Source organism: Bos taurus, chromosome 24 (assembly GCF_002263795.3).
Source record: "Bos taurus isolate L1 Dominette 01449 registration number 42190680 breed Hereford chromosome 24, ARS-UCD2.0, whole genome shotgun sequence".
NCBI classification, from domain to species: domain Eukaryota; kingdom Metazoa; phylum Chordata; class Mammalia; order Artiodactyla; family Bovidae; genus Bos; species Bos taurus.
In genome coordinates this window covers 31651347-31664967 of record NC_037351.1, presented here as the reverse complement: position 1 = coordinate 31664967, position 13621 = coordinate 31651347, and the positions used below count along the sequence as shown (strand labels likewise).

Genomic DNA, 13621 nt, shown 5'->3' with positions numbered 1-13621 from the left:
AACTTTGATTTTAAACTATTAGGAATTCTGCTTCACAGTTTACATATTAATTAACAGCATCATTAGGCATACTGCCCATATCTTTTAAAATCAACACAAAGGACTTACCCTTCCATACATACTGCAATAAGAATATTATGTTTTCCAATAGAAATGCAGGTTATTTTAATGACATGTACTTTTAAATAATAGTCTAACTTGGTCTATCTTCTGTATCCAACGCACAAACACATGACGGAGTAGAATTCTTTTTTTTGCAGTGATGAAAAGTCTATAGCAACTTTAAGTCTGGTGCATTGACTCATCATAACTAAATGACATCACCCATTCTTTCAGAGATTTTTTATCTTACGTCTTTATTTGCTATGTGTTCACTGATAGGATAAAAACTGAGATGTTATCAACAAACTATAAATTCCTTATTTTGATACAAAATTCACATAAATATGGCTTCCCTACAGCCCAAGGAACTCTAAAGCTGCCCTGGGGTCCACAGCGCGGGATGGGAGATGAAGAAGTGGGTGGGGCTTTGGGTCCCTTACTCCTACCTCAACTATGTCAACCACATCAGACCCTCTTCTGGTTATTTAGGGAATTTGATACCAAAGGAAAAAACATCATCCTTACCCTATTTCAGTCTAAATAACTTTACGGTTAATAATAATCCTCACAATAATGAAATAACTGGATTCTAATTCATTCTCCTCCAAAGGCACCAATGAGATTTAATTAAAAAAAAAGTATTACTCTTATATCATTCCATCTGAAAAATGAGGATATATATTAGACCCATTTTTCTCAGATGAAGTAAGAAGAAAAAAACATTTATTTTCCTTATAATAAGTGACATTTCTGGGTTAGGATCCAGGTCTCTGACTGATACCAGCCTATTGTTAAGAATAATCAAATTGACCAAACATTTCTATTCTATTTTAGAGTTTATACCCCATATTCAGAGCTTTTATTTAATTTTACCTAACAACAGGCCTATGAATGTTACATCTGTCTATCATTTTCTTCACATCCGAGGTCCAGTCACATCCGAGGTTCAGAAACATTATTGACAAGCACAAGGTCACACATTTTGCAAGATTCAAAGCTAACATCTTTGGGTACCAAAATTTGTACCCAAAGGCTGCCACTAAATAATAATGATTCCATCCCGTTAAGCAGAAGAAACATATTGGACAAGAGTATATCTTCTTTCCTCTCTTCCCTTCTCCCTTCCAATTTTAAGCCCCTCAGGACAACAATAACCTGGACATCCAGCCAGCTTGAAGCCCAGTGGGAACAGAACATGAATAAAACAGGGTTTGGGAGAATGGGCCTTGACGAACGAGGTGAATGATCCCACAGTCCAATAAACCTGACCCTGCAGTCTATCACACTGGGTCAGAAGGTCCAATTATAGGTCTGTTCTAGTTCTTTTTATGATTGACAGCAGCCAGAGGCAAAATGACTTTGGTGTCTGTTAATCCAGCCTCTAATTTTCCCTTTGCCCCAATCCATACACAGCATCATGGTGGCCAGGGTGAGTGATACGGTGAATCCAGACTTAAAATGCCCTTGTTTCCTATAAGTAGAGCGACTGCGTTCAATGCCAGGCCTCCCCATGGGGACATTACCTGCAGCTCTGTTTGGAAGAAAAACTTCTGTGGACATTGTGTGCAGTCGTAGATCTTGTCTTCTTGTCCATGGGCAGAGAAAATATGCTGCTGCAACTTGTTTGCTTGAACAAACACTGAAACGATAAAAGGAGAGTGAACTGGGGGTTATTTTCATTCCAAAATGCCCTCCGTTGATGGCTCCCTGTGAACAGCGGCAGAGGAATGGACTGAATGGAGTGCCTTCTGGGTGTGACCACTGCCAGGGTCCAGGGGAGAGCAACGTCACACATGCTTAGGGGTTGGGTCTCTGGCTTTTGTTAAGATGCACTCTACCGAGCACCTATTTCAACACAAAGAGCTCCAAAGTAAAGGTTTATCGTGGCCCTGCTCCCCATAAATCTTTTAAAATGAAAATTGTCAAACGCACAGCACTGTCTGAACAGAAATGACTCTTATTTCTCAGCAACCCACAGGTTACAAAATCATAGATGCCAAAACCCAGTTTATTGCATTTGCCTAAAGTTACAGCTAGCAAACAGTTCTCTATTTAAATGTGTTAATGCTAAAAATGATATCCCACAGCTACTCTGGGGCACTGTCTATAAATGTGAAACAGAACGGCAGGTAAATTCTCTTTGGATACTTTAAGATCAACTCAGCCTACACATGGAATGCAAGGGTTTCAATAATATAAACATGTTCAATTTTAATGACTACAAAACAAGGCCCTAAGACTGTGTAACAGTTTACCTAGGAGACATACTATTAATAATTAAATTGTATATGCCAGAGGCAGTGTTTGGGTTGGGAGAACTGACTTCTGATGGATGCCTGGTGTACTGTGACCTAAAAAAGTTTGCATCTACAATATTAATCTGTATAGGCAGGGAAAGGATTTATTAAAGATGTTGGCATTTGACTTTGACTCTATTCTAATCATTAAAATTATTCTAATTGCCAGCCAACCTAAAATATTAGAATATTGTTCTTGTGAGTCATACATTTTAATCATATTTCTCATTATTTTAAACATCTATCAGATTTCTTCTTGCACTTAACATGCTTTATATTGGAAGAGGTTTTTTTTGTTTTGTTTTGTTTCTAAAATTACTTCAAGATACACTAAACAATTTAGGTCTGTCAGCGCAGGAAAAGCAGACCATTCATGATTAATGCATTTTTGTCTTTTACCTACATCAACCCAAAGAAATGGGGTTTTGATACTGATTTGCAATGAATCTCCATCTAACATAGCACATTTTACGAGGCTCCCAGCCATAACATGAAGGAGCTATTTTATTAGGGGTCTTAATCATGAAGAGATCTATGACCAGTCCTCCTTAGGAAGACTTACTATGAACTTTTATAAAGAAGCCAGACTCCTGATGCATTGTATCTTTAGACAAATACTATGTTATAGTAAAAACACATATATATATTTTAAATAATAAGTTGGAGGAATCAAAAAATAGTTCCAAAAGAAGGAGTGGCCGAATGGGATGCAAGTACTGAATGAAGGAGCCTCACGGGCAAATGGTAAAGACAGAACCACCAACACAGTCTGGTAGTATTTCACTGGAACATAGCCTTTCACTTTTGATTTAATTACAGGACAGAAATCTACAGGCTGAATGCAGTGAAGGTTAATAATCAATGCTTTGGAATTTTGCTCCACAAACCAAGAAGGTGGTTTTAAGAGAAGGATATATTTTTGTTTTGTTTTGCTTTTTCTGACAAATAAGAAGGGCATATAGCCTTGAGGGGTTTGAACAATGAGTCCAAGACACAGGCAAAATAATCACAAAGGATTTTCCAAAATAACTTTGTCACTGTTATAGGAGCAGCAGAAACGTGTGTGATCATATTTCAACCCCTATGGGCTTCAAATTACAGTTTCTGATTTACTTTTTTTTTTTTTTGCTGCTGCTGCTTCTGCTGAAAACTGTAATGTTACAGCATCTCATAAAAGTTTCTTCTCAAAAGTGTAAACATAATATTGTTGTTCAGTCGCTAAGTCATGTCTGACTCTTTGCAACCTTGTGGACTGCAGCCCACCGGACTCCTCTGTCCTCCACTATCTCTCCGAGTTTGCTCAAACTGATATTCACAGGACATAAGACCTCATCTAATCTGTTTTTTTAGTTCAAAGAACTGGGGGAGGGTTCTAATAATGACTTTAAATTTCATATGGGGAAATGCTACAAAATTCTCTGTGTTTAAATAACAGACATGTGTTGACACCACGGCTGACTTTTAGTCTCACGTCTTGCTATGAAAAAGCTCCCTTTGTCTCGCTAACCTTTTAACGTCGAGGGGAGAAAAGTGAATGGAACATGGATGTCATTTTAGAAACGGAAGAGTGCAAACTTCTGAGAGAACTTAAAATGCCATTTGTTCATCCTGACAGTTAACCTTCCTGACCGTCTGAGCCTTTAAAGTAGGCAGCAATCAATAATGCTAATCAGCAGAAATCAAACATCTTCTCCCTAAATTGAACCGCAGTCAGATCTGTAAAAGGCCACAGCAGTGGGAAGTATGCCTTGATAGGAAAGACGTGATGTGGCCATGAACCTCTCCCGAGTTTTCCAGATCATCTTCCTACCTGTAAAGCAGACGGGACACTTGAAGGTACCGCCCATCCCTTCGAAGCTGTGCTCGATCAGGTGGCACTGCAGCTTGGCAGGGGAGTCAAAGGTTTGGCTGCAAAGTTTGCACTCGTGGTTCAGCCCTTCATCTGTCAAGGAAAGCATGTGAGCAGAAAAGTTGACACCCATCACATCTTTGACAGGCTAGTGAGTTACCTATAACTCTGTACATTAAACTCTTTCCACCAAAAATCAATGATTAGTAGTATATATGGGTTCTGGTTAATTTCACATTATTTATGAGTTTATATCAATTGAAAACATTTCTGGAATTTAAAATCGAATGATAGTCACAAGGCAGGTTTTATCTTACGGCGGTGTGTGTCAAGCTTTGAAAGTATAATTGCTAAGTCAGTAATGAGGCATCTCCTTTCCTCTAACTAGTAAGATTTTATGTATGTTCAGTTGCTCAGTCGTGTCTGACTCTTTGCGACCCATGGACTGTAGCCCACCGGGCTTCTCTGTCCATGGGGATTTTCCAGGCAAGAATACTATACTGGAGTGGGTTGCCATTTCCTTCTCCAATCAAGATTTTATAGGCTGTGTATTTCCAAAGTTCTAAAACAAAGGGCCCATAGAAGAATGAACTACTTCCCCAGGCTTATCTTCTGGTTTATCAAGAAGGTTCTAGAGCTTTCTGTTACTAACCATACTTTTTTTTAGTCGTTTTCCCATTGACACAGATTTTTCTACTTCTAAGATTTTCTGGCAATTTTGAAATATTATTAATGCTCACAGTATTTTATAAGTGTTATTTTCCTGAATGGCACTCCTATCCTCCATATATTCTGAGTGTACTGTTCCCTTCATTTTGTAAGACAGTCTCAATTTTACCCCCCAGATCTAGACTTTGCCTGTACTTCTTCAAAGGCACTTTGATGAGCTCCAGGCTCACTTTTGACTAGTCCTGGAGTATTCTTTGATAGCTTAGAAACAAAATGGTAGAAAAATATTTTAATGTAATAACAATTATTATATAAAATGAAAAGTCTGTGTTGTAAATATAAAACATCATTTGTATGTTTTTTCATCAAAATGTTTATGAAATTATGCATTTAAGGATTATTCTAACTTGTTTCAATTTTCAGTTATAAGGAATGAAAACCAGTAGCATGAGAATAAACAACCCATCGCTTCAGTGCCTACTGTGTTCCAGACACTACTGTTCTAAGACTGAATTCACTGAGTTTAACAACAACTACTCTTATTCCCCTTTTAGAGATGAGAAAAATGATGCTCAGAGTTGAATTGACTTTGCTCTGAGTCATAGGACCAGTTCTTGGTGGAACCAGAACTTAAACCCAGGCAGCCTGACCTCATGGTCCATGATTTTAGCAGATATACTATGTCAGAAACCAATTACTCCCAAGACTCTCATCAAGAAAAGTAAGGGCTAAGCGGCTTCAGTTTAACCTGAAATGGTATCAAGTTATACTTTTATCTTCTCTTATTTGCAGTGATTAGAAATGCTACTAAGGAATATCTGTGTCAGACAGTCTAGGTCAAGGGAACGAAAAATACATTCCCACCGCAGGGGTAATGAGTCTACACTCCAAAGTTGCTTCCTTTGAGTCAACACAAGAGCCATGCAGAAATCCTTCACCAGTTGGTATCACTGGCAACATAAAGGCTCAATTACAAAGTGAATTATTATTAGCTAACTAGGAGTAAAATCACTCTATTTGTATTCCTAATCTTTCTTCTCACACAAGTATGAGTCTTTAGAAGCAGAGGATTGGAATTTGTAAAAAGAGAAGCAAAGCACTAATTAAGCCACCCAGTACTGTCTACATTTCACAGGAGATAAAAACCTACTCTGTATTTGGGTGGCACAGTAAATTCCTTGATTATAATTATGTAAGAAGGAGTTTAATTGTGCATACTTGACATGACAAGGGGTTATACAAAAAGCTTTAGGGATTATATAAGATCAAGGGTTTTTCATCTGTTCCCTTCTCTCTCTCTTTTTGAAAATGCTAAAGGCACCAAAATTTTTGTAAATTTTGGATATTTAGTAATATAAGAACCACTGTTTATGGTAGAGAATTGGGTCAGTAAGTTAATCGTCAGAAATGCTTGCCAAATTTAAATGTTTTCTATTTCCTCAACGCTGTATACCTTTCTTGTGATGGTAAGACAGTAACTAAGAGTTCTAATTTCATCCTTAAGTTATGTGTTTTGCACAAGGACCAAGCTGTGGTCTGTGAGTCTGAGGAGGTGTACACATTTGTTCCAGAATTCTTGAACTTGCAACATTTGTTGAGGAAAATACATAGGCCTGGGCTTCTCAGGCGGTGCAAGTGATAAAGAAACTGCCTGCCACCGCAGCAGACAGAGAAGAGGGTGCCTACCACCGCAGCAGACAGAGGAGAAGAGGGTGCCTGCCACCGCAGCAGACAGAGAAGAGGGTGCCTGCCACCGCAGCAGACAGAGGAGAAGAGGGTGCCTGCCACCGCAGCAGACAGAGGAGAAGAGGGTGCCTGCCACCGCAGCAGACAGAGGAGAAGAGGGTGCCTGCCACCGCAGCAGATAGAGGAGAAGAGGGTGCCTGCCACCGCAGCAGACAGAGGAGAAGAGGGTGCCTGCCACCGCAGCAGACAGAGGAGAAGAGGGTGCCTGCCACCGCAGCAGACAGAGGAGAAGAGGGTGCCTGCCACTGCAGCAGACAGAGGAGAAGAGGGTTTGACCCCTGGGTCGGGAAGATGCCCTGGAGAAGGAAGTGGCAACCCACTCCAGTATTTTTGCCTGGAGAATCCCATGGACAGAGGAGCCTGGGGGCTACAGTCCATGGGGTTGCAAAGAGTCAGACACGACTGAAGGGACTTAGCACGCATGCACATGTATGTAGGCCTGATTAATTTTCTTGGGAATAATGACTGACTGTTGTTGCTGCTGCTGCTAAGTTGCTTCAGTCGTGTCCAACTCTGTGCGACCCCAGAGAGGGCAGCCCACCAGGCTCCCCCATCCCTGGGATTCTCCAGGCAAGAACATTGGAGTGGGTTGCCATTTCCTTCTCCAATGCATGAAAGTGAAAAGTGAAAGTGAAGTAGTTCATTCGTGTCCGACTCTTCGCGACCCCGTGGACTGCAGCCTACCAGGCTCCTCCGTCCATGGGATTTTCCAGGCAAGCGTACTGGAGTGGGGTGCTGCTGTCTTCTCTGAGCGATTGACTGTTACATGAACATAATGTCAATTATGCAAGTGAGGGTGATCTTCAATGTGATGTTATCTTTCAGGACTAGGAATATTTTGTTTAGCAAAATAATATAAGGAAAAATAAATAAGATAGTATAAGGAAAATGTCCTCATCAATTTTTATTTATTTCCCATTCTAAGAACAGAGAAGTTCAGTCACAAAATGTTAAATACTCAAAATTGAGTCCAGGGAGAATGGCATTGAAACATGTAAAATATCATGTATGAAACGAGATGCCAGTCCAGGTTCGATGCACGATACTGGATGCTCGGGGCTAGTGCACTGGGACGACCCAGAGGGAGGGTATGGGGAGGGAGGAGGGAGGAGGGTTCAGGATGGGGAACACATGTATACCTGTGGCGGATTCATTTTGATATTTGGCAAAACTAATACAATTATGTAAAGTTTAAAAATAAAATAAAAAAAAATTGAGTCCAGTGAATTCACAAAAATGTGACATGCTCATAAAGTATTCATGCATTATTAGTGTAGATTTCTTTTTCATGAATTTCATGCTTTGAGAGGGCACTTATAGCAATGATAATGACAACAGCATCCAGCATTTTCAGAACTCTTTATAGTTTAAAAGCACATTATAATATTAAAAAAATGTTGGAAGTTCTATCTGCCTTTTATTTCGAAGTTACCTAGAGGTCTTTTCCAACAAATAACTTGTCCTAGTTATTTGAGTAGGAGAGAAAATATATCTGAATGATTACACAGCAAATGACAAGCAGAAGCCAGGATGCTCCGATTTAGACATCAGACATGCCCACCCATTTATCCTGCTGTTGTTAATGTCTCTGCTCATCCCCATGTTCAGACTTACTTATCATCACAGGGTCCAACGATGATGAATGAGAGAAAGAGAGGGGAACCCAAAACATTTTCATAACTGGTTAACATAATTCATTCTGTACTTTTAAAAACTGAAGTAGGGGGAGAGAGGGTAATGGGCAACTAATTAAACTTATTTATAATAAGAATTTCAAAAGTTTATACTTAGTCTCTGTCGAACTCTGCCGTCATTCTGCATGTGCATAGTGTGGCTAAGGGCAGTTTTCAAAGAATTTCGAAAACACTCTTAGTCCTGGGGGATCAAGCTGAGCTAAGCTCTGTTTCCTTTCAAAACGGAGCTTCCCTCCTTCCTTCTTCCTGTGTGGTAGGTCCTTAAGAACGGTACCGGGTAACCATGGTTTCCCTTAAAAGTCCATGCTCATGAGGGGCCGCCATCAACACCTCCAACTTCGGGTCAATTTAAGTCTTAGACACTCACCTTGTTTCCTAAAGATGACAAAAGCTTAAAAAATTCGATTGGGGTAACCATTTCTGCTCTCGGGAAAGGTAGCAGCTGACAGTAATTGGATAATCCAGTCTGACTCATTTATTAAAAAGAGATTCTGAGTCAGCTGATTTAATAACCATTACAATATTCCATTAAGAACATAATAGGCTAGAGCAGCCCTATATTTTTATTAAGAGTGATAGGGGGCATCTATGGAAGAAATGTCAGAATTTTTCTTCCTCTTTTTTTTTTGCTTATCTATAGTCTTCAGATTTTCTATAATAAGCATAATTTACCTTTACAGGTTACTTTGAAAATTAAAGAATAAAAACACTATCTTTTCTATGCGCGTGCTATGTCGCTTCAGTGGTGTCTGATTCTTTGCTATGGACCGTAGTCTACCAAGCTCCTCTGTCCATGGGATTCTCCAGGCAAAAATACTGGAGTAGGTTGCCATGCCCTCCTCCAGGGGATCTTCCCAACTCAGGGATTGAACCCACGTCTCTTATGTCTGGTGCATTGGCAAGTTGGTTCTTTACCACTAGCACCACCTGGGAAGCCCAATCTCTTCTACACCTTACTAATAAAGATTGATTACAACTCTGAAATTTTAAATGCCAAAAAGAAAATGAGCGATATTATGAAGTATAGAAAAAGTCCAATTCTGAACATTAGACTGAGAAGTATTCCAACCAAATATACGTGAAAGCACAAATAAGCACATGTAAAGAGAGAGAGAAACATCACTATGCATATTATCAACTGAATGAAAAGAATATGGAGCTTTCAATACAAACCCATACCTTTTCAGAACAAATAGAAAACACCCCTTTCTCGTATCCCAGTGCAAGGGAGCATGCATGCCACCAGTACTGTGGATCTGATGTTAGAAAAGGCAAGCGTGAAGGTCTTACCACTGAGAACGTGTTGGCAGCCAGCAACTTCCTGTCCTGGTCAACTGCTTTAAAGCATGATCAAAGATGGTTTGGGTATAACTGAGAAATCATTTCACATGTATATAAAGTTCAGCTAAAATAATTATTTCCATTTGTTAATCTCCATTTAAATGTGAACATAAATGTAAACAGGAATCAAGTCTACATAGAAGAGACTGATGCTAATGTAAATATTTACTCCAGTATTAAATGTTGCAAAGGAAAGAATCTGAATACATAATTGCAATGCAACCTCATTGCCTTTACTAGGGAATGTGATAATCATTTACTATAATCATGTGCCCCAAGAACAAAATCTGTTCCTCTAAGGCCAGTTCAAAGGGGAATGATAATTTCTCTCTCTCCAATTTATAAAACCTGGACAAACACAACTATTAATCAGCCAGTTTTGTAACAGAAAAAAATAAGAGCTACCATTCAAGCACAACCCAGGTTATAGGCTCCAACACGGCAATTGTTAGCGGAACACAAGACACTGACATTTCAATACAAGCTTTCAACAAGAGAAGCCCTTTAAGCAGCCTCCAGACTGTGTGTCCCATGTTTACACTCCTTTTCCTTCAATAAAAACAAAAATCTAGAGCAGCTACAAGCAAATGTTCAGTGGTTGACTTACATGCAGCTGTTATCCCAGGAATCACTGGGGGACCCCTAATATCGTCTGATCAACACTGCAGCCATTACTGAGGACCAATTTGTAACGGTTTATAAGTAGAACTCCTCCCGTTTACCCTGGAGACTGGCCAGAAGGGTCCTCCAGCCTCTTGCACCGCATAAATCTACAGGCTAAAGTCCAAAGCGAGAAACCCCTCCTGGTACCTCATCACGTGGCATGGGGCCATCCTTGAAAAGCTCTGATCTGAGTGAGAGTAAACTCTGCCCTTGGAATCCAAACAGAGGAATCAAATGCCCTGCAGTTGCAATTTTTCCAGTTCGACTGTGTATACCACCACATCCTCCTCTATATTTTTAAATCCAAGAAAACTCTGCCCTAAACCAATTCCCAACCCCCAACACTTATACTTTGGCTTCTCCTCTTCCCTGAGTTAATTTCCAAGCACACATTTATAAGCTAGGGGTCTGAGGAGTAACAAAGAAAAGCCACACATGACAAAACTCACCCCTTGGCTACGCTGGCTCACCCTAGGAACCAGGAGTAGAAAAATAGGCTGACTGTACTGTAATTTGCCATGTACACAGCCATCACATATTTCTAGGCCCACAGTGCTCAGGCCACTGTAATTTGTTGTGTTATATACAGTACATATTTCACAACAGTAACACAAACACACTGAGTGCTAATCTGGCAATGGGGAATATTACTCAGTCCTCAAAGTTGGCCAGGAGATCCGTCATCACGCCCCAAAGTAAGGCAGCATTTGAGAGTACTGAATATAATATGAACCCTTTCTTTACCCTGGGCTTCCCTGGTGGCTCAGATGATAAAGAATCTGCCTGCAATGCAGGTGACCCAGGTCCTGTCTCTGGGTTGGGAAGGTCCCCTGAAGAAGGGCATGGCAACCCACTCCAGCATTTTTGCCTGGGAAATCCCATGGACAGGAGAGCCTGGTGGGCTACAGTCCATGGAGTCGAAAGAGTTGGACACGACTGAGCAACTAACTCTTAACACTTGCCTTACCCTAGTTAAAAAGTTCTACCCTATTCTTCTGAGCAATTCGACATGAAAATGAATGTTGCCTGAAGACTGTCACTGCATTTTCTTGGATTTTTCTCAATGGTAGTATGAGAATGTCTGGCTTGTATTTCTATGCCACACAAGAGAGGAATATGCGATACAAACAAGTGACTCCCATTAAGACAGGAAGGGCACTGGGAATCCTGAGAGTAATTGAGTTATTTGAGTAATCGGGGTAATTGAGTAATCGGGTACCTCGGCTTTGACTATCCATACACAAAATACCTAACCCTTAAGTACATCAAGAAAAGCAAAATGATAAACATCCCTTGTGTCTCAGTGAGAATCATTTTTCCCCAAGATCATGTGTCTTTATTTATTTTGGCTATGCTGTGCAGCATGAGGGATCTTAATTCCTCGCCCAGGGATCGAACTGGTGCTCCCTGCGTTGGGAATGTGGAGTCTTAACCACTGGACTGCTAGGGAAGTCCCTCAGCTAGAGTCTTATTTCAAGGACACCTACAAAGTACAGGCCTGCACTGAACTCAGTTACTACCTGCTTTTGGCCAACAGTCTAAGGCTGTGATGCCTTTGGACTTTATAAGCAAAGCCACTGATACTGACACTGTTATTTCCTGTCTTGAACTTCTCATTATCAGCAGGGCTGGAGCAGGAAATGATTCAACTGGGGTCGGCTGCATTGTACCCAGCAGATTTTAAAGAGCCCAGGGGCTGCCTCGAGCCCCATAAACATCAGCAGCTTGGAAACTAGCAGGAGGTCCAGGTGGGTTGGGATGGGAGAGGTAGGCAGTGGGATTTCAGATGCTCTGAGAGGCAATATCGTCCAATTCCTTGGCTATTATTATCGGTGGTGGGTAGCAGTTATTAGAATATTCTCATGTAGGAGAAAACCCTGGAATGCTGTTCCAACAATACACAATAAAACAAACAACACACTATAAAAGGTGGCTTCCCTTCGGCTGCGGGGACTCGGCAGCGACACTGTGGCTCAAGTGTGGGATCAGGGCAAAGCACACAGACTAAACATACCTTTCCGACCCGATTTTACCTCCAGGTCTGCATCCCTTCCTTTACTTTTCTAATCTAAACGTGGGCCCCGTAGCTGAAGGCCCAGAGTGTGTGTTACACAGTGGCAGCAGGTAGCTTTAAAGGCAAAGGTTTGGGGCTGAAATGTTTTTATTAAAAAACAGAAGACAAACATCAGTTTTGGGTAAGGCACTGATAAAATCACTTTGAGCTCCTCCTCACCCTACTCCCCAAACAAAAGACACTCTTAACTAAGGAAAGAAGAAAGAGCACGTGCTTCTTAGTAACAGTACTGTTAGCTCTGAAAAAGCAAGAGTGAAGACGGGGTGGGAATGAGGATGGAGACCCACTAAATCTGTAATATAATCTCTAGTTCTGCTTAGAAACTAGGGTTGCTTTAAAAACTATTAACTTATATAAAGCTTTGACTTCACTGTATGTCGTCACGTTCCACTGAAAGGGGTCCGGTTTATTTGAACAGGCCATTTCCCCCTTATCTATGTTCACTTGAAAGTAACCCTTTCTCTTTTACAAAGTTTTCATCACCGGATCATTAGTGCTCTTCTGCTCTCTCAGTTCAGTTCAGTTCAGTGGCTCAGTCGTGTCCCTCTTTGCGACCCCATGGACTGCAGCACTCCAGGCTTCCTGGTCTCTGCCTCGACAGAAAAGTTTCTGGGCACACAGGATAGTCTAAAAACATCCACTTCTGCATCACATAATAATTAGACATGCAATGGTGACTCAATGGTAAAGAATCCGCCTGCCAGTGCAGGAGACAGGGGTTCGATCCCTGGTCCGGGAAGATTCCCTGAAGTAGGAAATGGCAACCCATTCGAGTATTCTTGGCTAGGAAATTCCATGGACAAAGGAGCCTGGGGGAGCTATTGTCCAGGGGGTTGCAAAGAGTTAGCCACTAAAACAACAACAAAATGATGGGAAATGGCGTGCTCCCAATTTCTCAATTCAGTAATACATTTCAGCTCTTGCCTCTCCTATTAAAGAGAGGTGGGTGCCAACCCCAGACATCCTGGTACCAAGAGAGTGTCAAGAACTTTGGGGTTATTCATCAATTCATGCTACAAGGCAAGTTTCAGGAGGGCAAGGGCACTGCCTGTTTTGTATTAATGCTTGCCAAACACCTAGAATAGTGCATGGCTCAAAGTTGAGACTCACTGAATATTTATTGACTCTATGGCAAATATATACTTAGCTGCTCCTACATCTAATTTCACTTGAACAAAATGGAGAG

The 13621-nt window shown here is 40.9% G+C and overlaps 1 protein-coding gene across 5 annotated transcripts in view; it reads right to left on the bottom strand.

Annotated features, from left to right (window-relative positions):
• ZNF521 (zinc finger protein 521) overlaps positions 1–13621 on the bottom strand; it is a 312240-nt gene that overhangs the window by 27948 nt on the left and 270671 nt on the right. For all 5 annotated transcript variants that reach the window (XM_005224070.5, XM_015460072.3, NM_001105419.1 and 2 more), the window contains 2 exon segments: positions 4210–4341; positions 1626–1741 (listed from right to left, as the gene is read on the bottom strand). In XM_005224070.5, coding sequence (XP_005224127.1) covers positions 1626–1741; positions 4210–4341 — 248 coding nt within the window.